This window comes from Sapajus apella, unplaced genomic scaffold (genome assembly GCF_009761245.1).
Source record: "Sapajus apella isolate SASKATOON/1434 unplaced genomic scaffold, GSC_monkey_1.0 scaffold53, whole genome shotgun sequence".
Lineage (NCBI taxonomy): Eukaryota > Metazoa > Chordata > Mammalia > Primates > Cebidae > Sapajus > Sapajus apella.
Window position 1 is genome coordinate 11,458,615 of NW_022436993.1, and position 27,590 is coordinate 11,486,204.

General features: G+C 42.2%; 2 protein-coding genes across 9 annotated transcripts in view; one reads left to right on the forward strand and one right to left on the reverse strand.

Moving 5' to 3' along the window:
* Positions 1–12,115: 12,115 nt before the first annotated feature.
* C1QL3 (complement C1q like 3) lies at positions 12,116–21,966 on the forward strand. Its single transcript, XM_032243974.1, has 2 exons — positions 12,116–13,512; positions 19,278–21,966. The coding sequence occupies exons 1-2, from the start codon at positions 12,925–12,927 to the stop codon at positions 19,455–19,457; spliced, it is 768 nt and encodes a 255-aa protein (XP_032099865.1). The 5' UTR covers positions 12,116–12,924; the 3' UTR covers positions 19,458–21,966.
* PTER (phosphotriesterase related) overlaps positions 21,878–27,590 on the reverse strand; it is a 74,620-nt gene continuing 68,907 nt past the window's right edge. For 7 of the 8 annotated variants that reach the window (XM_032243970.1, XM_032243966.1, XM_032243973.1 and 4 more), the window contains one exon: positions 21,878–22,895. In XM_032243970.1, coding sequence (XP_032099861.1) covers positions 22,685–22,895 — 211 coding nt within the window. In that variant the 3' untranslated portion in view covers positions 21,878–22,684. The remainder of the gene's footprint in view (positions 22,896–27,590) is intronic. The other variant, XM_032243971.1, reaches the window with a different exon arrangement.

The following is a 27,590-nucleotide window of genomic DNA, read 5'->3' on the forward strand; positions in this document are numbered from 1 at the left end:
ACATAAACAGGATGACAGCCACACTGAATCTCCTAACAAAACAGCGGAGATTTTAATTTGGAGTTGCCTGCTCCTGGCCCGCCACTCAGAGCACACATCCATCAGGTTTCTGGAGTAAAAAGGCCGTGGTTTATCATGCCACCAGGGCGCTCATTAAAGATGACAGTAGATTTTGAATTGGTCTAAGAAAGTGGCAGACGACAGCATGCAAGACTTTCACGTTTCTTCTCATGCCTCCCTTCTGGTTATTTGTTTTCTTTCTTTCTCTCTTTCTTTCTCTCTCTCTTTCTTCTCTTTTCTTTTCTTTCTTTCTTTTCTTTCTTTCGTTCTTTCCTTCTTTCTTTCCTTTCTTTCTTTCTTCTTTTTTCTTTCTTTCTCTTTCTTTCTTTCCTTCTTCTTTTTCCTTCCTTCCTTTCTTCCTTCCTTTTTTTTTTTTCAGACAGACTCTCCAGCTGTCGTCCAGGCTGGAGTGCAGTGGTGCAATCTCAGCTCACTGCAACCTCTGCCTCCTGGCTTCCAGCGCTTCTCCTGCCTCAGCCTCCTAAGTATCTGGGACTACAGGCCTGTACAACCACAACCAGCTAATTTGTATTTTCAGTACAGATGAGATTTCACCATGTTGGCCAGACTGGTCTCGAACTCCTGCACTCAAGTGATCTGCCTGCCTCGGCTTCCCAAAGTGCTGGGATTACAGCGTGCACCACCGTGCCCTGCTATTGTTTTGTATTTTTAGTAGTGACAGGGTTTTGCCATGTTGGCCATTCTGGTCTCAAACTCCTGGCCTCAGGTGGTCCACCTGCCTCCATCTCCCGAAGTGCTGGGATTATAGGCATGAGCCACAGCACCTGGCCTGCCTATTCGTTATTGTTAATTGCACTGAAAAGTAGTGTAACCACTGTTTCAAAGAGGTTCCGGTTTTTTGATATGCTCACAGTGCTTCAAAATCTTTCCTTGACCATGATGGGATTCAAACATTGAACTTAAATATGCTGCCATTTTTGAAACTTGCGTTATTCTGAGAAAGCTTGCCTGAAAATCCCTCAAATAAAGCAACAGCAAAATCATTTTTCTCCCTCATTTCGATTCTCCTTTACTAACGCAAACTACACATATTTATTCTCGCTTTTTTTTTTTTTTAAACAGAGGCTGCTCTGTCACGCAGGCACAGTCCTGGCTCAGGGCAGCCTCAACCTCCCAGGCTCACGCAGCCCTTCCACTTCAGCCTCCCAAGTAGCTGGGACTACAGTCACATGCCACTGTCCCTGGTTAATTAAAAAAAAATTTTCTGTAGAGACAGAGTCTCACTGTATTGTCCAGGCTGGTCTCAAACTCCTGGACTCACGCTATCCTCTTGCCTCGGCCTCCCAAAGTGCTGGGATGACAGGTATAAGCCACCGTTCCTGGCACATTCCGGCATTTTTCTCTCCATAGCTCCATTCTCTTGTGTGTTATGTAAAAGTATTTACTTCCCCTGTTTGGGTTAGGTAGTTTATTATTTTGCCTGTTCTCTTTTGCTGATGGAAGAGTGTTACCTTTTGAGCAGTTTTTGGTCCTGGGTATGAATGCAACCATCACGGGATGACATTATCTTCCACTGAACCCATTTTCAGTTCATTTGCATTGCACAATACGTATTTCTATATTTGTGTGTAGATCTAAGAGGAGCTGAAGATCATTAAAATTCTTACTATACTGAATGCTCCAAAATCTTCAGAAAATTCATTGGCTGTCTCTAGAATACCATGATGCCTTTATCTTGCATAAACTTGTCTATATTTTGGAGATTTTGAGTAATTATGCAATGACTTACTAGAGGGTAAATTCAGGAGTTACTGAGGTTGAAATAAATATTCTAAGTTACAAATTAAATGTGAAGGGGAAAATGGCTTTTATATTTGCATTAAGTAGATCAGTGCTTGCAAATTCAAAGGGGGTGCATACAAGTGTTAATTTTTTATTAGTGGAGTTCCCAGCGGTTATGAATATTATTATCAAATAGTGTAGATAATCATTTTCTATTTTCAAAATTGGACGTTTCAGTGTGATTTTGTTAACTTCCAATTTGCTCAAGGTTGTGTTTTTATAATACAAGTAGTAACACTTTGATATCTGTAGTAATTCATGGGTCAAAATATTGTAGGCATGACTTGGGAACAAATCTGCCAAATTGTTTAATTTTTTTTTCCTGTAGCTAGTCACACACATTTGACTGATCTTTTCAAATTACTTACTGAAAAGAAACAGAAATGTGGAATTTATTTGCATTCGTTCTAGCTGAGTTTCATGGCTCCAGGGATAGCATTTACTGCACTTTTGCTTTTTATTTGAAAACGAGTTGTCACTCCTTCTGGTGGAAACTTCAGTCTCTGCTCTTCAATCTAACCCATCCATTCTGTTCCTGCTAATTGTGCATTTTCTGGGAGTAGTGTTTACCTCTTATTCAACGTGTCAGCTTTCTTTGAATGAATTTCAATGTGTTCTAGGAAATGGTGAGCTGGGTAAGACTTGAACTGCTTTAGTTTGCCATGGAGAAACATTTCTTTATTTTCTATAAAGCCACCTTTAATTAGTAACCGTGACATTATTTTATAACCCTCACTTGATAAATTAGTCTCAGAATTCTGTGATAGGTAAAAAAATCTCCTGTCTCATGAAAGACTGGAATGTTTATTTAAAAAAATCCTAAGATAACAGTAACTTGTAGTGTTTCCCTTTTTGCCTTGGCTATTGGGAAACTCAGAAAGTATTTTTATTTTCTATACAGGACCTATCATCCCTGACATAGACTTCTGGCACAATTCTGTCTTTCTTCTCCATGGCCCTTCTTTCAGCCACATAACTATAGGTCTCTTATTTTTATTTTAAAAAACGCTATTTTATATGTCTAGAGTATAGACAAAATGCTTGTGCACAAACCTTAAAGAGATGAGGTGAAGAACCTCATAGAATAGTCACTGAGGTACATAAGATGGGTGGTTCATGCGGACACCATCTTGGGCAGAAATCGGTGAGAAATTCATGTTCTCTTCCAGGGATCACAGTGTAATTTCTGCTTCCGCCACAAACGTAGTATGAGGCATGTTGAACATACAATAGTTAAACACCTCTAATCACATATTTAAGCTATTAGAACCAGTTCCAAGTATCGGCGGATCTGCAAGCATCCCTTCCCAGCACCCGTGAGGTCTGACATCCAAGGCCCTAACACATTTTAAACTCCGGCTCTTGTGCAAGCTATCTCTCTGTTCTTATCTTTACTTCTTTTGTAAAGTGTTGACGTTAAGCTGGTTCTTAATCTAACCTTTCTGGCAGAGTTGAAAGAGTGTCCCGTCCTTTAGGGAAGGTCGTCATAGAAATGTCTAATTTTCAGTCCAGGCTTGTTCACTACATCTAGATGTGTTAAATTGATAGCACATTTGGCTGTTTTTTCCCCATTCAGCCATTCAAATAAACAAACGTGTATTTAGCCCTAGTAAACGTATCTTTAGTGCCTGGGTGCGGGAGTGAGGGTGGGGTGGGGGACCAGACATGAAGACACTTGGTATTTCTGTGAATAACAGGAAAAGGACAAGAGTATAGGACAGAGCAGAATGAGGAGGAGACACTCAATGTGCTTGGGAACACAGGGAAGAAAGGTCAAGTGCTTGGGAGTTCCGGGCTAAGGGTGGAGAGCTAGGGGAAGGAGGTGGCTGTGCAGGAGGGTCTTGAAAGGGATCTAAGATCAGGAGGAGTGACAGCCAGGCGTGGTGGCTGACGGCTGTAACTGCAGCACTTTGAGAGGTGCAGCGGGGAGGATCACTTGAGCCCAGGAGCTTGAGACCAGCCTGGGTAACACAGTGAGTGAGACTTCATCTCTACAAAATTAAAAAAAAAAAAAAAAAATGCCAGCCGGGCTCAGTGGCTCACACCTGGAATCCCAGCACTTTGTGAGGCCCAGACAAGCGGATCACAAGGTCAAGAGATTGAGACCGTCCTGGCCAACATGGTGAAACCCTGTCTCTACTATAAATACAAAGATTAGGTTGGCATGGTAGTGCGTGCCTGTAGTACCAGCTACTCAGGAGGTTGAGGCAGGAGAATTGCTTGAACCTGGGAGGCAGAGGTTGCAGTGAGCCGAGATTACGCCACTGTACTCCAGCCTGGTGACAGAGTGAGACTCTGTCTCAAAAAGAGGGAAAAAAAAAAAGGCTAGTGAGGTGGTGAGTACCTCTGAGTCGAGGTATTTGGTATGCTGAGATGGGAGGATTGTTTGAACCTGGAAGCTGGAGGCTGCAGTAAGCCATGATTGTGCCACTGCATTCCAGCCTGGGCAGCAAAATGAGACCCTGTCTCAAAAAAAACATAAATAAAAAATCAAAAAATAATAAGCGAGGGAGGAGGTGGGTTGAAAGAGTCAAGGGGAAGGCAAAATGAGAACTGACAAGGCCATTTAAGGTGTGAATACCTGATAACTGGACAATGGAGAAGAGAGGGTCAGTTATGAAAATGAAACCTGGGAGGTTAGAGAATCTTTGTGCCAGTGGTGCAGGGCCTGGCCACGGACTTAGACCTTCTGACAGCATGGACAAGATGGACATGACTGTCCCTGAGCCGAGTGGGCACAGGCTGCGAGCCGTTGATGCAGGAAGATGCCCACTGATGCCTGGTGTGAGACAGTCTGGAGATGGGCAAGACTGAAGGAAGGGCATGGATAGCAGAGTCCACTTCTCTTCTGCACATTTTAAATGAAATTGAACTAAATAGTACACATTAATGAGAAGATAATAGAATGGATATACCCAGAGAATTCATTCTAACCATTGCAGTCAAACATTAGATTAAAACATTGGATTAGGGCCTTCTGGCTCTTTCAGAATTTCTGAAAGAAAACTTGATTGTATAGTTTAGACTTAGTGCATGATTTTTAAAAAATGTTTTATTTTTGAGACTCAGAGGGTCTCAATTTGTTGCCCGGGCTGGAGTACAGAGACACTATCACAGTACCACGCCCAGCTAATTTTTTTTTTTTTTTCATTTTTCATAGAGATGAAGTCTTCCTGTATTGCCCAGGTTAGTCTCAAACTTCTGGGCTCCAGTGACCCTCCTGCCTTGGCCTCCCAAAGTGCCAGAATTATAAGCATGAGCCACCGTGCCTGGCCCAGTGCATTACGTTTGCTGAGAACACTTCTCCTAAAATCCCTTTTAATTTGCTCCTAATTTTCTTTCTCTTTTCTATTCAAGAACTTTTACAAAAACTGCCACTGAGGCTGTATGCCACCCTCCGTCCCGGGGGATATGGGCAGAGGACCGATGCGTTATCTGTGTCATGACAGAGCTATGTCCCTATGTACTGGGGCTTTGGATGAAAATAAACCATCATGGGTAATCAATATGGGACCCTCTGAGCCACTGACACCTTCTGCTCACCTACAAAAACAAATTCTTAACAGTAAGTGTAAAATATGTATACATATGTATAATGGAAGGTACACACACAAATGGAAATACATAATGGTCGCTACTGGGTAATAGACATGTTCAGGTAATCCCCTAATTTAATCGATAGTTTTAACCTTTTTCACAAAGGCGCTCACTGAAAACAAAATGAAAACCAAACAAAAAACCAACCAAACAAAAAAAGCCGTACCTTTGTCCTTGTCCCTGCAAAGTCGCTGGCTTACTGGAAAGGTTCAAACGCCGCAGCAGCAGGCAACAAAAGGCTGAAATTCCCAAGATCATTAGCATCTCGGACGCCGCTGTGGCTAGAGCCAGGAGAAACCTCTTAACTGCTGATGTGTAATTAGAGGGGCCTTCGTGAAAACATAGACACCTTTGTGGATATCGGCAGGTGTAAGGACTTCTACTTGTATCTTGACTAATGCAGGAAAACGAAAACTCAAAATCTCCATCTACGTAGGACCATATTTTACGGACTTTTTCCACTTTCCAGAGCCAGAGATGAAATGATTGAATAATCAATTAAACCACGAATTGTTCCAGCTACTTTCAATGGGAAGCACTGAGGTATACAATGACTTACATGGGACGTACAACTACTTGGAATAGGTTACTTTTGTCTCCTCTCTTCTCTTGCAATTTATTACAAATCTAAAATACCTTCACAATTTACTTTTAGGATTATGGTTTCAAATTATATCTATTTTTACAAGGTATAGAACCATCCCCAAGAGACTGCCTGCATTAGGGAAAAGCTGATATGTCTATTTGCACATAAGTACCCAAGGGGCACGGTATTTGTTCGCAGGACGTGCTGCTCCCAGTTGAAGGTGACTTGCTGAGGCTACATTCACACAGGAGTGGGGCTGAATACACTTTCCCTTGGTGTTCATGTCTCCTCCAGCCTTATTGCTTTGAGGGCCAGATTCTAGAAATATCACTTGCTCTTAATAAGTTCTGCCTCTTGTCAGGGGCTCTCTGCAAACTCTCCTTTCAAAATGCATGATGCTTTAGGTTTTTTAAACAAAACAGAACAGTATGTGACAAATACGATTCTCATCACGGCCTGCCCAGTTGACGGTTTCTCACCTAACTTCCTATGACATGTCTTGTTTGAAAGTTCCCTCTAATCTAATGGCAGCTGCTTTTCTGGGAATTCACTGATTTTCCTTGTATGATGAGTTATCATCATAGCTAGGCTCTCAAATATCATTTGCAGTAGCTCTTCCTTTAATTCTACATCAAGTAGGGTCATACCAATTGAACATTCTTCCCATGGCAGGTACAAAGTGTCACATCCATGCTTGAGATTTCATCCTTCTATTGACTGATATAGTTAGAATTTTGGACCAACACAAAGCCATACGCTGGCAACCATCTCCATTTGGCATTTCAATAATTTTTGATAATACACCTGCCAAGCTAGCTTTCCAACTTGTCTTGTATGGAGAGTTTTGTGTTGAAAATTCCCTACAGATGTAGCTATGACTTAGGTCTCTTTCAGAGTGGCTGCTCTTCTGGTTCATGTACAAAGCAGGGCCTAGCACAGTGGCTCACTCCCGTAATCCCAACACTTAGGGAGGCTGAGGCAGGTGGATAATTTGAGGTCAGGTGTTCAAAACCAGACTGGGCAACATTGCAAAACTCATCTCTACTTAAAAAATATATATGTGTATATAGATACACACACACACACACACACACACACACACACACACATTTATATATAAAAGCTGGGTACAGAGGTGCATGTCTGTAACCTTAGCTATTTGGAAGACTGAGGCATGAGAATCGCTTGAACCTGGAAGGCAGAGGTTGCAGTGAGCTGAGATCATCCCACTGCTTTCCAGCCTGGGTGACGGAGTGGGACCCTGACTCAAAAAATAAATAAATAAAAGGCCGAGTATAGTAGCTCATGCCTGTAATCCCAACACTTTGGGAGGCCTAGGTGGGTGGATCATGAGGTCAAGAGATTGAGATCATCCTGGCCAACATGGTGAAACCCCGTCTCTACTAAACGTACAAAAACTAGCCGGGCGTGGTGGCGCATGCCTATAGTCCCAGCTACTCAGGAGGCTGAGGCAGGAGAATTGCTTGAACCCGGGAGGCGGAGGTTGCAGTGAGCCAAGATTGCGCTGCTGCACTCCAGCCTGGTGACAGAGCAAAGGATATGACAGAACAGACAGTTCATATCTTTTGCAGGGACACGGATGAAGCTGGAAACCATCATTCTCAGCAAACTAACACAAGAACAGAAAACCAAACACCACATGTTCTCACTCATAAGTGGGTGTTGAACAATGAGAACACATGGACACAGGGAGGGGAACATCACACACCGTAGCCTGTCGGGGGATTGGTGGCTAGGGGAGGGATAGCAGTAGGCGGGGGGGATTGGGGAGGGATAGCATTAGGAGAAATACCTAATGTAGATGACAGATGTAGCAAACCACCAAGGCACGTGTATACCTATGTAACAAACCTGCCCCTTCTGCATATGTACCCCAGAACTTAAAGTACAATAACAAAATTTTAAAAATTTTTAAAAAGTGAAAAAAAAAAAAAAAAACAGCAACAACAAAACCAAGAGGCCCTCTCTGGAATGTTTGCTGTTTTGAGACTTGTTATTCACAGAAACAGTTCCTGAATAACGATCTCAATAATTTTTAAATATACTTGCAGCTTGTTGACTTGGGAACTTCCTAGAGGACAGAAGGCACATGGTAATCCATCCCACTAGGTCTTGGGCTATCAAACTACAATGAATTCAAATGGTCTTGATAGAAAATTTTGTCTTTTTACTTTGGAAAAGGGTAATGTGATCCTTGTTTTGAGTTTTGTTTTGCTTGCTATTACAGGAGAGGACACCTCGGCAACTCTCCTGGAGAACTTTTGTGTTCCCCCGACCCCGTTTTGTTTAAGTCTCTCCTAGTTACTGTTCATTTTGTGCCATTTGTCTTAAGTTAACCCCTTTGGTTTCAGCTTCCTTTACTACGCCTTGTATTCTTCCATTCAATTCATAGGCATGCACTACTCAGTAGTCCTACAGTATCCTGAGATGACAGTTGGCAGTTATCAGGCTCTTACTATAAATTGGGTACTATTGTCATTTCATGCATTAACTCACTTAATCTTCACAACAATCCTGTGATTTAGGTATTAGTGTTATTTCCACATTACCACGAAGGAAATTGAGCCTCTGGGAGATTAAGTAACTTTCACAGCTCCTAAATGAGGAAGCTAGGATTCAAATTAAGACTCATCTGATTCCAAAGCCATAAGGATATACGGCTTCCCTACATAACTTAGGCAGACTCTTTCTGGTCAGAAATGTACAATTCTTCAGTCAAAGAAGTATATGTTCTGAAATACAGTTTGGGGACCCCTACCTTAAAGATAAATAGCGGATCCAGTCCCAATGTTTTGTACTTTTTATGTCTGATTCTCTAGACAGCCGTTGGGTTTGTTAATTTATTATTTTTTCCTGTTCTAAGAAATGCTATTTCTGCTTAAGTGCTGCTGGATTTGGAAATCATTTTCATGACTAAATATTTGTTTGCCTGGTAAGAGCCCAGCATAGGGCTGTGCTGTCAGTGGATACTCAATAATGATTAATGGACGGCCGGGCACGTCGGTGTGGGAGTCGGGTGCTTAGGATCTGCACGCCTCTCCGAAGCAACAGAAACGATGTGGGGAAGATGAAAATCACAGGATCGTGATCCAGCCACCACCACGGCTTTCTGGGTTGGACTTCATCCTCCGGAGGGTCCGCAAGGTCCGGGTACAAGAGGAACGGGAGTATGGAGCCTGGTGTTTTCCTGAGAGATGGTTGGGAGGTGCTGCAGAAATGAGATTCCAGGGCCTGCTTCCAAGATTCTTATCAAATATGAGAAAAAAAACTTGGTTCTCTAATGAGGACTGAAGAAAATCAAATATTTTTTTAATTGACACGTTTTCTATTATTATATACATGTAAAGATGATGAGTAATATGCCATATCAGATGGTTTATCCAAACTGTCGGAACAAGAGCTGAAGCGTGAGTAACTTTGCAGAGAACCTCCTGGGAAATTCAAGCAGTAGAAAGTAGCAGTAACCAGCCATAAGTTCATCTACTACCAAGTCATCCTCGAAAATCATGGGGGCTCAAAAAGGTTCCCCCAAAGTGCATAGTGAGACACTTCTAGAGGAGAAGAAGGAGACTGAGAATTTAAATTTGCTTCACTACAAATCCAAATATCCATGTGTTGCCCAGGCTGGTTCATGGAAAGTCTGGGGTCAGCCATGTGGCCTGGGAGGGAATCCCCTTCATGGGGAATGAAGGCTGCCGAGTGCCTTTCTAAATCTCAGCAGAGCTTTAAAATGTAAGGGCACTCACTTGCAAAATCACATTTCCTTTGGTGTGAGAGAAAGTAGAAGGAGGAAAGCCTCCGTTACTAGAACTAGCAATGCCAGTCTCAGGTTGGGATGGGAAGTATCCACATTCTGTGCAGAGGGGAGGGCAGGGGCAAGCTTGTTGAATAGCGCTGACTGTCCCGAAGCTCTGTTTCAGTCTCATCATCTGCATGTGCAGCAGACAGATGAGCTTTGCAGGGTCCATTTCAACTCTAATATTTTATGAGCATTCGACTCTAACATATCTTAAGCATTAGTCAATGGGAAAACTTCACATATCTTGAGGTTTTGATGTGAGTTTCTCTATACAACTCTACCTTTAAAAAAACTCCTTTTGTGTCACCTACAGAACTCTTCTTAGCAATAGAGAGGCCTTATGACATTTATAATTTGGCACATCAGAGTTTTATGAATACCCTACCCCCCCAGTGCTGGCAGCAGACCTCACCATTTTGTCCTCCAAAAGGAAGGTGACTTTTAAGAAGCAATCTAGAAGATGTGCTAGGAAAGTATTATGGCCAGGAAAGGACTTACTACATGTTTACTGCTTAAAAATATGAAAATAAGGCAGCTCATGTGAACAAAAACATTATGGAAATATGTGTCTAATTATGCCCAAGCAATAGGCGCTCATTTATAAAACCACTACCTTAAAATAAAAGTTAAAGGCTTGAGAAGTGGGAAGGACTATTTTCCAATACCAGGAGCAGTGTGGCTTTATCAGTAGCCAGGAGGTGGAAACCCCCACCCCGCTGAGCCACACAGCACAACTCTTAGGGTGATTCTCCCAGCCAAGGCCTGAAGAAGCTATCACATTTCTCTTAAAAGAATCAATGAATCTTTGTTTCCTTCTATCTGCTCATTTGACCTTATTTTGTTTTGAAACAGAGAAGAAGGAAAGAAAGAACTAAATTGGTAGGGTGGGCTGGAGTAGGCTGTGGGGGTGTGAGGAGGTTGAGGCACAGGGAGGAAGGGAGATGTCCCTGCTGTGAAACCCGCAGACAAGATCACAGGCTGCTGATCGTCACCCAGATGTTACTGTTTGCTTGCTGTAGTCTTATTTGTTCCTGCTTCTCATTTCAGATTCTCACCCTGATGTAATAAGTCACCGTCTTTCCAGCCATCATCCTCGTATTGACAAGCAAATGTCACCCACGTTTGATTGACATCTGTTGCTCCTGAATGCAGAAGTATGATTTAGGAATCAATTCTACTTATTTATTTAAAGCCATTCTTGTGTGTCTTATGTATTTGTTGGTGGGATCACTTGCCTAATATCTACCCTGGGGGCTTTCCAGTAATTTGATAAACTGTGCCGTTCCTTCTCCAGCTCACCCACTGGGAGTGGGGCTCTTCGTTCTTGTATTTCTCCTATTTCTCCCCACCCTCAATGTCCATTTGGGAAATTTGCTATGGAGCTTATAGAACTCTTTGCATATCTTGGAAAAGACCTTGCGTAGCATTTGTGGAAATATGCTGCTTGCTTGATCTTTTGACGCCATTTTGACAAGTGATTATTTCTCGTGCATTTAGCGCCTTTAAGTAAATGCAACTTCAGGTCCATTGGCAGTATCTCCTGAAAGCTTGCTAGAACTGTAAGCCTGCAGGTAGAGTGCATATGTATGCACTCACCAGGGTGCAGCATTTGTAAAAAGGACCAACCCCTTTCCCCCCCATGCGGTGGACATGTCCATTTAAAATCGTGGAGAAATACCTTCTGGCTTTTCAACACTCCTCACTGTTCTCGGAGTGACATTCATTTAGAAGGCAGGGGACGAAAACCATCAGGTTAAAAGAAAATCACACCTACCATCTGGAAAATTCTAAAAGGCCCTCCCTCTGTTAAAGTGGCATTTTGAAAAACACCTGAAGCACTGATTGTGGAGGAGCCAGCAGAGAAACATTGTCAACTCGGCTACCTCCTTTCAACCTTCACCTCCACCCTCTGACTGGGGCTGCTGGCAGTGGGGAAATCTGGGACTTAGGTGTGACCCTTGAGCCCTGAAAGCTGTCGCACAGCTGTCTCCCTCCCCCAGGTGGGTCCAGCAGGACCTGCCATCGCTTGGTTCAGCCAGGGAGTATTCAGAATCTCACTGTTCATCCATGTGCAGAGAGAGAGAAAAAAGAGAGGCCGAAAAAAAAAATCCCACATTGTCAGAGTAATGCCAAACTCTCTCTGAGTGGGATGAGCAGAGCAGATGCTGCAATGAGATGCCAAAGCGGCTCCCCTTCCTCTGTGCCTTGGGTGCCTATAAATTGCTCCGGCGCGCGTTTGTCAGCCTCCTCTTCTCCTGGCAGGTGGTACCCAGGCAGAATTCTGCCTTCAGTCTCTCTCTCGCTCCGCTCCCGGCCGTGAGGCGCTCGCCGCTGCTCGCTCGCTCCTCCGCCCCAGCCCCGAGCCTCGCCGAGCCGCCCGTGCCCGCCGCCGCCGCCTCTGGGTGCACCCCGGGGACGCCCGGGCCCGCGCGGGGCTTTGGGGTGCGCGTCTATTCGAGTTGTGGTGGTGGCAAAGAAGGAAGAGAGAAAGGAGGCAGAAAAAAAAAAAGGCAGCGGACGGGCGAACTGAGCGAGCGAAAGAAGAGGAGGAGGAGGCAGAAAAAGGCAACTTCAGACGGAAAGTTGGTGCGAACTGGCGCAGTCTGCAAAAACGGAAAAGTCGATCGCGGGCGGCGGCGGCATAAAAGTGTGAGCGGCCCGGGCGAGCGCAGGAGGCGGCGGCTGGCTCTGCCCTCCCGGTGGCCGCGCCGGCGCCGGCGGCAGCCACAGGTGCGAAGGAGCTCGCGGGAGGCGAGGGCGCCCCGCGCACCCCTCCCCCGGCCCCCACCCCGGGCTCGGGACTTCGGCTCAAGTCACTAGGCGCCCGCGCTCCCTCCCCAGCCGCAGCCTCCGCGGGGGGAGCAGGAGTCGGCAGCAGCGGCCGGCGCGCGCCCGCCCAGGGGAGTTGGGGTTCGCAGGGGGTTGTTTTCGGCTCTGAAGAGGTCCCCGCCCAACCTTCAAAATTTTGTCCAAAAGCAGACAAGAGGATCGCCCCGCGCTGAGCCGGCTGGTGGGCAGCAGGAGGCGCCTGATCGCCGCCGGGGCGCTGGGGGTGGTGATGGTGCTGCTGCTGGTGATCCTCATCCCGGTGCTGGTGAGCTCGGCCGGCACGTCGGCGCACTACGAGATGCTGGGCACCTGCCGCATGGTCTGCGACCCCTACGGGGGCACCAAGGCGCCCAGCACGGCCGCCACGCCCGACCGCGGCCTCATGCAGTCCCTGCCCACCTTCATCCAGGGCCCCAAAGGCGAGGCCGGCCGGCCCGGGAAGGCGGGTCCGCGCGGGCCCCCCGGAGAGCCAGGGCCGCCGGGCCCCATGGGGCCCCCGGGCGAGAAGGGCGAGCCGGGCCGCCAAGGCCTGCCAGGCCCGCCCGGGGCTCCCGGCCTGAACGCGGCCGGGGCCATCAGCGCCGCTACCTACAGCACGGTGCCCAAGATCGCCTTCTACGCCGGCCTCAAGCGGCAGCACGAAGGCTACGAGGTGCTCAAGTTCGACGACGTGGTCACCAACCTCGGAAACCACTACGACCCCACCACCGGCAAGTTCACCTGCTCCATCCCGGGCATCTACTTCTTTACCTACCACGTCCTGATGCGCGGAGGGGACGGCACCAGCATGTGGGCTGATCTCTGCAAAAACAACCAGGTGAGCGCGGGCGGGCGGCGGGGAGGGCGGGGAAGGAGCGCGGGAAGGTGCGGGCGAGAGGGAGGAGACCCCGGAAATGGGGGTGGGAGCCCGCGGAGGAAGGGCGCGGAGGCCGGGCTCCCTGGAGCGACGGCGAGGGGGGACGCCGTCCCACCCTGGAGAGGCGGGGGTCGTGCGCGCAGGAGGGCGCCCCGCGGTCTGGAGAGGGCGGTTCCGGAGTCTGGGACCCTCGAATGGAGCGCGCGCCTGCGAGCGCGACCCTCGAGGGGCGGGAAGCCGGGGGCTGGATCCCCGGGACAGCTCGTGAACTGTGGAGTCCCGGCGCGGGAAGCGACCCTTGGCCATGGGATCCTCTGCAGCGTAGGGTCGCTTACGGGCTTTCTGGGGAGCGGAGAGGGCTGGGGGAGTCCGGAATGGGCGTGCCGGGGTGACCGACTCGGGGGTGGTATACAGAGGCCCGAGGGAGAAACAAGGGCCCGGAAGGAGTGGGTCCAAGCCGGAGGAGCAACCGTGGGGCCCGTGGTCGCAGAGTCCTTGCGGCGTCCCAGGCTGTGAAACTCACGGAGAGTCAATTTCAAGGCGCAAACTCCAGTTTCGTTTTCAGCCAAAAAATAGCGGAGGGGAGAGGCAAGGAGTGCTGATAACAAAAGGAATAGTTGAGATTCCGGGGTTCATGCGGTGAAACAGCGCACAGCCAGACACAGAACCCAAACTCTGACTATGGAGTCGGAGGACGCTCAGGCAGGTGGCCTGGAGGGCGACCGGTTCGAGCGCAGCCCCGGCTCCATCGACCTCTGGACCCGCCAGCCAAGAGGATTTGATCCCCTGGGCCGGTCGGCGCCGCCACAAGGGCCACGCATAGGTCTGCAGCGTTCTGCTGGGGCCACTGGAGAAATTCGAGGTCACTGCAAAACCGAAGCTTGTTTGATCTCTTAGAGGAGGAAAATAATATTTGTAACTATCTAAAAGTGTAACGGGACCTTCTGTGCACGCTGAATCAGCAGCCACTAGGGCGAGGCCTTGCAGCCTGCAGCCTGCGATGTGGGGGTGAGTTTCTGGATTTTTAACTTTGCTTATTGCGTGGCATGGGGGGATGGCTCGAGACCCCGGCATCGCCATCAAGAGACCTCCTCTCCTGCAGCAACTCTGACTTAGCGAAGTCTATTGGGCTTTAGGTAACTCGCCCCCTAGACTTTCAGAGATTCTTAGATACAACCCAGGTTTCTATCAAGCACCATTCAGGCAGGATTCAAAGACCTAATTCAATGTCAGAATTCTTTCAAAACTGAAAGACAAAAAAAAAAAAAAAAAAGAAAAAAGAAAAAAAAATGTCCTAAATGCGTAAGAGAGACGAAGGACACAAAACGTCCTGTTCCCTACCCTTTCCTACAAGTAGCTTAAGGGACCCTCAGGACACAGAACAAAAAGAGGAAAAATGGCCACCAGGAGGCACTGACAGGGTTGTTTATTACAGTTATTATGCATGAAAATAATATTAAGATAAATAAAAACTATTCATAGAGCAGTAAGATAGTTATAGGCAAAGGGTTAAAACGGGCATGACTCACTGTACCAGATTGGAGCTACTGAATCACCCTCACAAAAAGGCTTATGAACAGTCCTCAGCAGGCAGCCATGAGACACCCCTTTATTTGCAAATTGGCTCTCTTCTGACTCAAAGGTTAGGTCTGGAAAATACTATCCGGCTAAAGAGATGATTTTTAGAGGTATCAATCACGAAAGGATTCCAATTTTATCAGCAAATATATAAAAATGCTCACATCTTTAAATATCTGGAAATTGCAATTGCAGGAAAAAAGCAGGGATTAATACATTTACATTAGTTTAAATGTTGATGTCTAGACTGCCGAGCCTGTGTATATTATACTGATTCCAAGAAGGTAACACCATGTAGGTGTTCTATGTGCATTTTGTTTCTAAAATTATCTCATTGTTTGGGGTGTAAAATCTTCCTTTGTATCACTCTGGCACACACATTTCACGAGGATCAGGAAAAATAATAAGGTAACACAGCTGACCTTATAGTGTATAATGCTTTTCGTGGGTAATATTAAGCCGCTACTTTTGCAAAAAGGTATGCAACAGGTAATTCAGAAAAATAAGTCTACAGTTGTAAACAATGTTTTTTTCTTAGTTCAGTGTGGACTATTTTGGAAAATGATTACTACACTACTACTGTTAAGGAATTTTATCTCTAGACTAGAACTATTTTGTCAAGTCCCGTCTGCAGGTGGTTACAAATGAGAAATCTTATAAAATCTTTTTATTAATTTCAAATAACACTTCACTCTTGCTTTTCAATTATATTCTTGTCTGATCACTTCTTAGAATGGCAGGTTCCCTCTCTGGCTGACCTAATTTGTTTTCATAAAACAGAAGCTCAGAGATCCATGTCAGTGTAATGTAATGTTCTATGGATTAAGTGGATTTTGAGAAGCACGAAAATTAAACTAAAAATGCAGTTCCCTCTAAGAGAGAGAAATGCTCTGGATCGTAACCATATGAGAGCCATTTTATTTATGCTTTGTGTAGAACGTAGGATCACAGATGGAAACATCAAAGACCAGTAAATTAACCTGATGTGCCACTTAACCTTTTGTTTATGATTCCACAGAAGTACAATGAAAATGAAATTATGAGAACATCAGTAGCAATTAATTAAATTACAAATGTCACCATAAATATTGTCTCCAATGATAAATCCTCACTAATAAGATAATGCTAAAACTACACAATCTATAACAGACACAGAAACATACCCCTAAAAGGACCATAGCTCTCATATTCCCCATGAAACCATCAGCCTGAATTTAACCTTACCATTTGTTGAAAGCCCATGACAGTGCATATTAAAGGTAAAAGTTAGACTCAAATAGCTTTACATCTGGAAAGAGGAAATCTCTTTAATGTTTGTAATCCCTTTAACAGAAAACATGAAGAAAAATTGCTGTTTGAATATAATCAGTCTAATGCCACTATAATAAAGAAGCCACTCTAATGAAAACTAAAGCTGGTTCAGGATTGAAAGCATAAAATTATTAAAGAACAGTTGGTACTCTTAAAAATTTATTAGTTACGGCACCGATGAATGTAAATATTTTTAAAGGAATGAGTAGTTTGTGGGTTGGTATTCGTTTATTAGAGAGATTAATGACATGTCAAATTAATACTCTTTTGGGGATTAAAGAAACATGGACTAAAGAAAAAGCAAAATCTAAACAGTTATCTTGTAATAAGAAAAAGATACTAGAGAAAATTTAGTTAGACATGGGTCTATTGCACTGAAGAAAGGATGGATCATATTTCCAGACAAAATGCTAAAATCAGTGTACATTTAGGAACCTGGAAATAGCCTCCAGGGTGAATGCATTACCTTCCTCAATAGTTTGATGGCTTGAAAGAATTGTTAAAGTCACTGAGCTGGGCACTAGAGCTTGAAATTTCAAGTCCTATTATATCTTTAGAATATGATCAGGTGAGTAGGCATACCGAAATCATGTATGTACACTAGAGTATGTCAATTATTTAATTGGGACAGTCTTACGGTACAGTATAGGTTAAAATCTCAGAGAATTACGTTCATTAAAAAGCAACCACACTGGCTTTATCCAACAAAGGTGGTAGAAACGGTGAGGGGAACCTTTCAGTCTGTGGAAGCATTCTAATGCATTTGCAGGTTTTTGTGGTTACACCTGCTGAATAAAAATGGTGATGTTTACTTAGTGTTGTGGCTACACCCTGGACCATAAAAATGGCATTGTATTTTTAAAAAGATTACTGTGTCAAAATCAAGTGATTTTAATGTGTTCTGTTTCTCCAGTACCTTCATGCAGAAAACCATGTTAGAGGCCAATAACCACAGAACATGTCCTAAACACCCAAAGCACTGAATAAAATGTGTCTGGTTGTTAGTAATAGCTGAGGAGTATATTATGGGTTGATAATTAATGTATTACTAATGTAGCTCATAAATATTTTGCTTTAAAATTTTCTCACCCATTAAAAATCCACAGATGAGAAAAAACACAATCATAACAGCAATATTCTCCTTGTAGATTTGTTCCCCTGGGAATTGGTGACTAGATGAAATTAATGAATCAAAGCATCCAACTCCTACAAACTCATGATTAATTTTTAGAAAATATTATGAAGTTAAATTGCATTATTATTTAATGGTCAAAACAGACCACTTTACTAAATTGGTATATAGTAAATGGAGTCAATGCTTCTGAGCATAATTACGTGGTATATTGCTTTCATTATATTAGGGCCTGTTAGCCCAGTGTTAAGCAATTCTAAATCCTTTAAGCCATTTTCTCCTTCTGCTATATGATACCCAGAAAGAAATTTTAAAGATACTACTCAAATGACTTTACAAGTTCAGCAGTGTCAAAGAGCCTTCTCCTTTTTTAACATTTCAGCATTAATGCGAGAACATATCACATGAAAATTTAATTGGAAAACCTATCATTTAAATTTTGAAAGAAATGCATGGAAATTCTTGACTTCTGTCTCATTTCTCTCCTTTTGCCAAGTGATAAAATCCAGCATATTGTACCCCAAGTCATGCATTATTACATAGTGCAGGTTTACAAAACCACTAAATCACTTGCTATGTTATTCAGGGAAATATCATTATAGTGGCAGAGAAATGAAACAAGCCAAAGAACAAGATGTTTTACTGAAATAAATCAAATCTAAGTCTGCCTGTTGAAAGATTTTCCAAGGCAGAATCAAAACATATCTAAATGAATATGAAGCCCAATTTGAGCTAAGAATCTGACAGAATGTCCACATTGCATGGGATGATAGGCAATTTGACTGTTTGTAAACGTCTATGAACTCACTAATGAGATCACAGGCTTAACATGGGCAGATTATAAGCAGCCTCTGTCCTCAAATCAAGCCATGTATTTACAATCTCCTAAGTATAAATGGATATTCAATGAAATCATTCAAAAATTCTTGAAACTGGAGAAGCCTCAGAGCATGAAAATTTAGTTCCTTCTTTAACTTTTAGATATGTTAAGATTAAGTTGTTAATTTCAATGCATATATCATAGTTAAGTAATAAAAAGACATGAATGGAAAAAAGAACTCTGAAAACTCAGGTGATATAATCAAAGATGTGTAAATGAGCTAAGCTTCTGAACCAGCCTGGTACAGGGGGGTTTACATGAACTAGATTTGGAAAGCCCTAAATCAAAGGGCTTTCTTTCTTTTTTTTTTCCTTTCTAGGTAGTAGACTAATTGGTATTTTCCTGGATATTTACCTATTACCTACCTCAGTTTTCTAATAATTGTGGTGAACAGCTGAAGTTAGACTTGAACTTCTGTACTCATGAACAGCTGATTAGAATATTATAATTTGGCTTAAATTAAAATGCAAAAAAGTACTGTTTGTTTCATTTCAAAATGTGATTGGGCATAGGGATTGAAGGAGTTAGAAAAATGAGTGATACAGGAAGAGAATAAATTGTATGCACAGTTTACAATCTATGGTTAGATAAGACTGCTAGAATGGTTCCCATTGAAGCACTATTTTCTCCCTTTCTGTCCTCCGTCTCACTAACATAGCAGAAGCTGCCACAGCAATATCCTCACAAAGCTTTGAGGTCAACCTGGACTTTCCTGTGCTAAGTTCTGTGCTATGGCTGCACGGCAGCTTGGGATGCTACGTGAATGGCAGAAAAGAAAACGAGAATTCTCGTTTACGCATCCTAATTCTTGTCTGTTTCACATAGGTGCGTGCTAGTGCGATTGCCCAAGATGCTGATCAGAATTACGACTATGCCAGTAACAGTGTGGTTCTTCATTTGGAGCCGGGAGACGAAGTCTATATCAAATTAGATGGCGGGAAAGCCCATGGAGGAAACAACAACAAATACAGCACGTTTTCTGGATTTATTATTTATGCTGACTGATGATGATGCAGAAACTAAGCTTATTGTTCTGAGTTTGAACAATGGATTCGTATGGCTAACGTCAGTGAATCAAGGATCCCAAGGGATGCCAATTGCGGGGCACCTCAGTTGTGTATATGTGGGGAAATCAAATGCTACCTGACTCACATCTGTATCACTCAGAAACATTATGTAAAAATATCAAAGCAAGATAAACAGATGTGTGATCCACAACCGCCAAAGCAAATACTCCTATCGTTAGTGTCCATGTGAATGAAGTCCTATATAGATCACAAATTTTTATAGACAAATCTAAGACATTGAATTATTTCTTCAATATATATGATACTTTGGTGTACTGTGATCTTGCTGCTTTTATCCATATGTCAGCTTTGGTTCTTGTGAGTTTACCTGCTTATTATGATACTTGGAGTCCATTCATAGTGTGGGGAAGAACAATTTTTACCCTGCAGGAGAAGGTCTAATTGAAATAATGCTGCTTGTCCCCAAAGAAATTGTTTGCCTTGTACTCTTGTTAACTTTAGAGCTAGACCTGGGAATGATTCAACTTCAAGCCTTAACCTGGAATTTTCTGGATTTGAGGGAATTCCCAAGCCTATGATCATTTTCACATTTTCTTTTTCTTATATGAATTTTCTTTTCTCTCTTTTCTGGTGATAGTCTTTAAAAATAGAGATTGACAGTGTATCATAGGATTACCCTGCAAGTGTGAAAATGTGTAATTATGTACGGTATTTAGAAAAAGCCCTTATGTGTCCATTTTGTCAACTGAATACATTTAGATTCACTGGGAAAGTCAGAGAAATGCATTCTTCAGTATCAAATCAAACCAAGGCTTTTGCCATCTTTGGAAGAAAAGATTATTCATAACCCAATGCACAAAGGTTTAATTTGAGCTGCTGCATATGTCACCAAGGGGACACTAGGTAAAGCTTCAAATGGTTACTACAAGTCTGTGGCCTGAGGTTATTTCAAAATTAACAATTTCACATATAACCAATATGACAACAGAGTGTTTATATTTTATACAAGTATCTGCTACACACACACACACGTTAGATGAAATGTTTTATATACACATAAAACATGTATACATATGTGGCTTTATTCTATAGGGTACAGTGGCTGTACTGCCTCAAAATTTTAATATAAAAAGTATATGCATATATATATACACACAAACCTGCATAAATTATTTAACTTCTTTTGGGTTGAAAGATATTTTGAATGACAACATGTGAAGTAGCAAAAACAATTAAAATGGATTCTCTTTAAGAGTTCTCCAGAAAATTAATTTTATGAGGTTAAAATGCCCTTTATTTCACAGGTCTGTAAGGTAAGGCTATGGTTGCTGTATGACCATACGCCAATCAATACTGTAACTGCATTCCGTGGCAGACTGTTAATAGGAGGACTGCAGATGCCAAGTGGCTCTCCTTTGCAGTGTTTATGAATTACATGCATTGGAGCTATCATTTTTTTTCTTTTTTCTCAGGTGGATTTAAGCTGACAGTACAGTAGATTTGGAGAGTAATACAAATCCTTTCTTTCTGGTTAGAACACACTGCCAAAAGCCATTTCTTTCATCTAAGGAAAAGATTAAAAATGCATGTTGATATCTCCTAACTATCACACAACTTCCACGATTACAATGAAAAATCTGTTCCCCTTCCAATTGCCTTTGAAGACTCTTTGACAAGTAGATTTCAAAAACAGAGATTTAAAAAAAAAATCTGCTTGCTTTACTGGTGAGGACATTTGCATTTTTTATTTAAAGGAATTAATTTGTTCTCCTGGCTCCTTCCTCTTTGGTACTTTCTATTCCAATACACAGAAAGCCTCATCATCTTTGAGCAGCAGAAATATCTTTTATTTAGCGAAGCTCAACTTTCCAAGAGGTATGCATGGTGTTCCTATCTGAAGGTGATGTTAGCTCTGTTGAAATGCCTGGGTCTGAGTAACTGTCACGATTTATATGATTAAAAACAGACACTTCATCAAGAATAATGACTAATTCTAATTGGCCTTTGTGATAGGTAAGATAACTCATAAATGAATCACAATGGATTTTATTTCAAATTAACAATATATATTTATCAAAGAGGAATTGGCAGCAAGGGTTTGGATAATATTTGTAGGCTCCAAATAGCATAGTGAGGATTCAACCAAAAGATTAATTTATAAGTAGCAGTCAGTGCCCATCACCTAAGTGTTTTAACTAAGAGTTTTTAAAAATGCTTTATTTACACAAAATATCAGGGCTGGATACCTTTTAAAGAGTAGGCTCTAGTATCGAGCTGTCATTTCCAATAGATCTGACCTTTTCTTCAGATAAATAAGCATGATTTTCTCTGTGTAGGGCCAAGGAAAAACAAAACGTAAAGGAAATAAAGGGAATATATATAAGGCAAACATTTCTCTTTTTTTTTGCATTATATCTTATCAATTAATTAAATTGTGGCCTTTGTTATTATAAATGTAATGATTCATTAAACTATATTATGTAATATATTTTGACGTTTATGATTGAATTTTTATAATTTAGTAGTGGAATGTGTTCTTACACAAACTTTGCAAAAGAGCAAAATTTATGGCAAAAATGGATACCAGGAAGCCAAAGATATCAAAATCATTTTATTAGAAGAATATATAGCTAGGTGGACGGCATAAAATGACCTTTCAAATATTTTTATCATTGTGAATTGGTAACCATATTACAGTCAGTATCCTTTGGGGAAAAAGTCTCAAGATTTAACTTCCCTTGTTGCAGAAGCTATTTTAAAGCGCCATATTATTCATTAAGCATTAATTAAAGAACAGCAGGATAATTAGTAGGATCATCAATATTACAATAAACATTAGATTTTCAAGAAGGGAATCATTTAACTAGAAACACTTTAAATTTTCTCAAGTAGTGCAGCTGATAGATTAGGAAGAAAAACAGCAACTCCACTTAGGGGATACAGACTTTAAATCACTGTTTTGAAATAGGTACTTCTGTATTTATTGTGTTAAGGCACAATAATAGGGCTCAATTAGGCTGAGTAATCCCTAGAGGCACAGGTTAATAGCTGGTCTCAGAGAAGGCAAATTCTCCTAGTTCTCACAAGAAGGAAATGATCAGTCATTAGTGCTAGGTAACTGATTAATATCTCACAGTGGATTGGAAATCCCTGAATGTTGTCTGCAAGTTTTATACTCAAGGTGTGAATTCATAAGCAACCATCCTATTTGAAAGTCAGCCATTGCTTAGGGTTCTCTATTAGAATCTTATCAAGTACATTCTCAGTTATACCTCTAAGTAGCATTTTAGGAACGACGTTGGTGAGTATATGAGAATAGCCATGACCTCCATATTTCATCAGCCGGGTTTTCGTGTGTATGTCATGTGCTATCAGAATTCCATCTTCATAGCCCTCCTCTACCAGGAGACGCACCCTGTGAAAAATGTTAACTCATTAGATGTCATTTGTCTTTCACTTTCTCTGTTCAGGGTGCTTTCGACTTTTTACTCATTAACCTATTGTGCTTGTCGTAAAGATACTGCCTTCTACTGTGGCGTGTGTACTGAGAGACCTTCAATAAATATTGTGTGGTGATGATAAAAATATTGCTGCATCCTGGTAGGAACATATCCGTATTCCATGCACACAGAAATTTCTAACCAGTGAGATTTATGACAATGCCTGGCAATACTGCATTAAAGATAGCTTCGAATAGGATGTGCCATTTTGAACGAAGGACCACTTTAGCATTTCACTAAATAACTTTGTTCTGGGTTTGTATTCAGCTCTCCTCTCTCAAATGCCTCTTTTGTGGGCCCATTTTTCAGATCTCATTCTTTCTCTCTCCTTTTATCTAGCAAAAAAAAAAAAAAATCAATGACTATTTGCTATTAAAATAGGGAAACAAAAGGAATCTCACTACAAGCAAAGTATTTTGAGAGCAAGATCAATTGGTTTGCAAGTGAGGGACATTTGATAAGCCACAAAGCAAGCCACTTGAAAAGGTTGGTAAGGGTACCTCAGTATTTTAACCACTTGCCCCTTTGAAGTCTATGGCAATTTTGATTTAGTTGTAGTCTCTGAGCACTGGATTAAACTGACCAAAACAAATGTATTCTGTCTTCCTCCCATGTCAGCGAGACTGCTAAAATAATAAGATATTTCTTTAAATTTATAGTCGGTGGACTAAAGGACAGTTTCCTGACTATTCTCTAAAAATGAACTCCTCTTTGCTTTGTTGAATGCTGGAATCTGTAGTGTGAGTCACCTCCTGACAGCCACCATCTGTACATGTCTGGACTCTGGGCAGTGTCTGTCGTGACTTCCATGGGTCTTTGATGGTGGAAGATGCCACTCACGGACAATAGCTCTTCTCTGGGATTCTCTGAATAGTTTTTCAGCATCTAGATTCTAAAGCGGATCTAGATGGACGAACAGTGCCTTCTTCCAGAAGCTGATTATTTGAAAGGTATCTTTTTTATTTCTAAAGCGTTTCCTGGTGTCCTAGTACATGAGTCATATTTAATAACTACTACAGTGAGCAAAATGTGGGACACTACACACACACACACACACACACACACACAAAAACTCAAGCACAAAGCCCTGCCCTCCCAGAACATATATTTTAAAATAAATTATAATGGAAGAATAGACCTTGTATCTGCAGGTAAAAGGGAATGCCAGCACCAACAGACATGGCTGTCCTGTAAGTGCACGGAATGACTTTTGTGCCACTAAGATTTTCTGCCTCAGTGAAATTTGTGTAATATCCTCAAGTTCTGATCTGCAGTTACTTTTAAAACATACTCAGTTTAAGGGAATTATCTAAGTTACATGATCACATAAAAAAAAGAGAAAGATTTGACAGAATGCATACACAATGCTGAACCTTAGTGTGACCACAGCTGCATAGAAGCATCGTGGTATAGGAGGTTTGAGGAAACAATTTCTCCCTGATATTTTCTGGGCATTATCTGAAATTTGTGCCTCTCTTTCTTATCTGAGAAATATGATTTCTCATATTATAAAGACATATCATGTGGCTAAACAAAATCCTCTAAGATGTCTGGTGTCAGGCCTTGAAACACAATGTTATCAAATCGTGAAGTAGTAATCAAAGAATATAGAGGATAAGATATTCATATTTAAAACTGGGAATCCTTAGAGCCCATCGAGTCAAGAGTCCAGAGACTAGTTATCTCATGAGAAAGATAACGTTATGGCTCTGGACACACAATTATATCCTGACTATCAAGAAAACCTGCCCCGTCCCGCTTACACTAAAAGATCATCTCTTATGTTGTGCCATTATACGGAAGAACAGGAGCTACGGAGATGCTGCCAGAAAGGGGGAGCCACTACAGATGAGAAGACAAAAAATCACGGTAATTATAGAAATACAAATGAGTTAGTGTTTGCAAACAAATATTAGAGAGAGACTACAAAGTGTGAAAAGGCAGAGATATAATAAGATTTGAGAAATGGAGCAGAAGATTGAAAACAGGTGTTAGACACAGAATTTCTGGTGCTGAGCACCAGAGGTAGGCAGAAGCGTGCTTCTGTGTTCCTGCACTTTAGAGGTTTAAGGCTACGATGGCTCACAAAAGGACCGCAGATGCATGATGAACACCAAGTGTGTCAGAGAGTGCGGCACTGGAACACGTGCAACCCAAGAGGGTATTCTGTGCTTAACATGGGCTGCGCTTGGGTCAGGTCACCTAATGCATGATTTCAGGAGATTAAGCACACATACATATACATATGTATGGAATAGCACACAGGCATTTTATAGATATAAATGTGTATGTATATATATACATGTATACATTTATATCTATAAAATATGTGGTTCCTACTCCATTCCTTAAATGTCTCTGTCCCCAGGTCTCTGTCCTCATCCTCTTCTCTGAGTGACGTCATTCATTCCCACAGTTCAACTCTCATGTACAAACCTTATCTTAGGGCTTCACTGGATTGCATATACATATACACACACATTTATATTATAATAAATTGTACGCACATAAATGTGTGCATAAACATATTTATAATAATTTTTATTATTTCCATACATCCGGAATGGCTATATTTAGCACAATGCAGATAAACAAATAGCCAAAAGAAGCTAAGAAGAAATGCTGCGGGAGCCATCGGTCATCCAACCATTCTATCTCCTTCATAGACGACCTTTTACAGACCTTCTTACTCTCGTTCGGGAAGGTCTGGGAGCCTCATGTTAAGACACAGGCGTGCAAAAGATGCACCTCACTGCCACAAAGGGGCTTGGGAAAAGGAAGCCGATTCAGACTGCAAAGTTCCCATTTCGAAGATGATGTAGAAGATGTGTTGAGGGCGCTGATAAGGAAATCATATTTTTGAGATTGTGAAAGATGAGAATGACTGAACGTACTGCCCTATTTTAAATTCCAGATGCCTTTAGGCAAGGAATAGTGTCCTCTGAATATAAACTAACTACGAGGGCTCTGGAGAAACCGGTTCACCTGTATTGAATGGGGTTCCTGGGCAAGTAAATTAAAATAATAAAATAAAAATAAAGAAACCATACAACTACTTGTCAAATAACTGATCTGAGTATTAAAAAAGAAAGACGGCGCTTCACTGGTCAAGGCAGTTGAAGTCATTTGCTCACGTAGAGTTGAGTGTCGCCGTATTACATAACTAGTGCAACACTGATTAACTCTCTTTCCCTAATGATACTAAACTTGAACATATTACTTCTAATGACGTGGTCAAGGCAGAATGCCAATACATGGAGAGAGCAGAAGCATACAGACACAAATGTTGACTCCTCAGGCAAAGATCCTCAGGATGTCCCAGCCATGGCCACTGGCTCAAGATCTTCCCCTCAACCCAATGTGCCTTATTCAACTATGGATACTTGAATCTCATGGTTCCTGGACATCACTTCTCAATTCCAGCTTTGCTCCTTCCATTGCAACCATTTTTTCTGTACTCATCATCATATTCTAGTTCTTGTCGTCAAAGGGAACTGCTGCCCCCCCGCTGAAATCTCAATCTTCAGTTTCCTGTTCTGATCATGTTACCTCTTACTATTTTTTCCACTCACTTCTTCAACTGTATATATACATATACATATGCATACACACATACTCCACCTACTTCATTAAAGCCTGCAGTCCAGTTATTTGCCCTACTATACTTCTCCTTCGATCTGCCCATTCCTCTGTATATTTTCTTCCCTCCAGCTTGGATCCCATGACCCTCAGTCTCAACCCCTCCTTTGTTACCCATTTCTTTTGGATAGAATCCCAACCTTCAATCTTTTGAACTGTTCCCATGTCCTGCTTATATGCACACAGCTTCTCTGGTTCCATTACCAAAACGCAAAACATTTTTGCTTTTGGAAAATAATCATTCAATCACGTGCACTGGTGCCAATATGCAGGCATGCAATCATGATTTCTAGAGTCAACGGGGTCTCACACTTAACACATCCATATCAATCTCTCTCTCACTGACCCGAGAGCCATTCCTAGCCTTCCTCCTGCTCCACGTGGTCCTGCCCTAAATCCACTCTTTTTTTCTCAGGAGATAATCACGTCTACCTCACAGAGACACTAGAGGACATGTGGCCATGTGTCCTCAGTCTCCTGCTCCCCTCACTAAGACTTTCATTTGCATTCACCCCATTGCTTGTGTCCTGCCCTCTCATTTCGATGGAGAAACCATCCTTTCAACCAATGTTCTGTTTGTTCCCTAGATTTCCTCAATTTGTCACCTTAGGAGCCTTGCTCTGTATTTCTTATCTATCCAGATTTTAAAAAATCAACATCTATTCAACACTTCCATATTCTGCACCACTCAGATAAAAACTTGGCATGTGTCATTTCATGTAAATTCTATAGAGACCCTGTGGAATGGACACCACTTCCCTGAACTCATTCTTTCTGGCTCCGTCTCTGCTCTTGCTCTTAGTCACATAAACATTGGTCAACTCTTACTAGAAACTTCCCTTGACCCTTTGTTTTCTTCTAGCTCCAGACCCATCTCCTTGCGTCCCTCCACTGCCATGCTTCTCGAAAGAGTCACCTAAACATCCCTCTCCTCTTCCTCATGGCTTTTCTCCCGAGACTGCACTTACTGT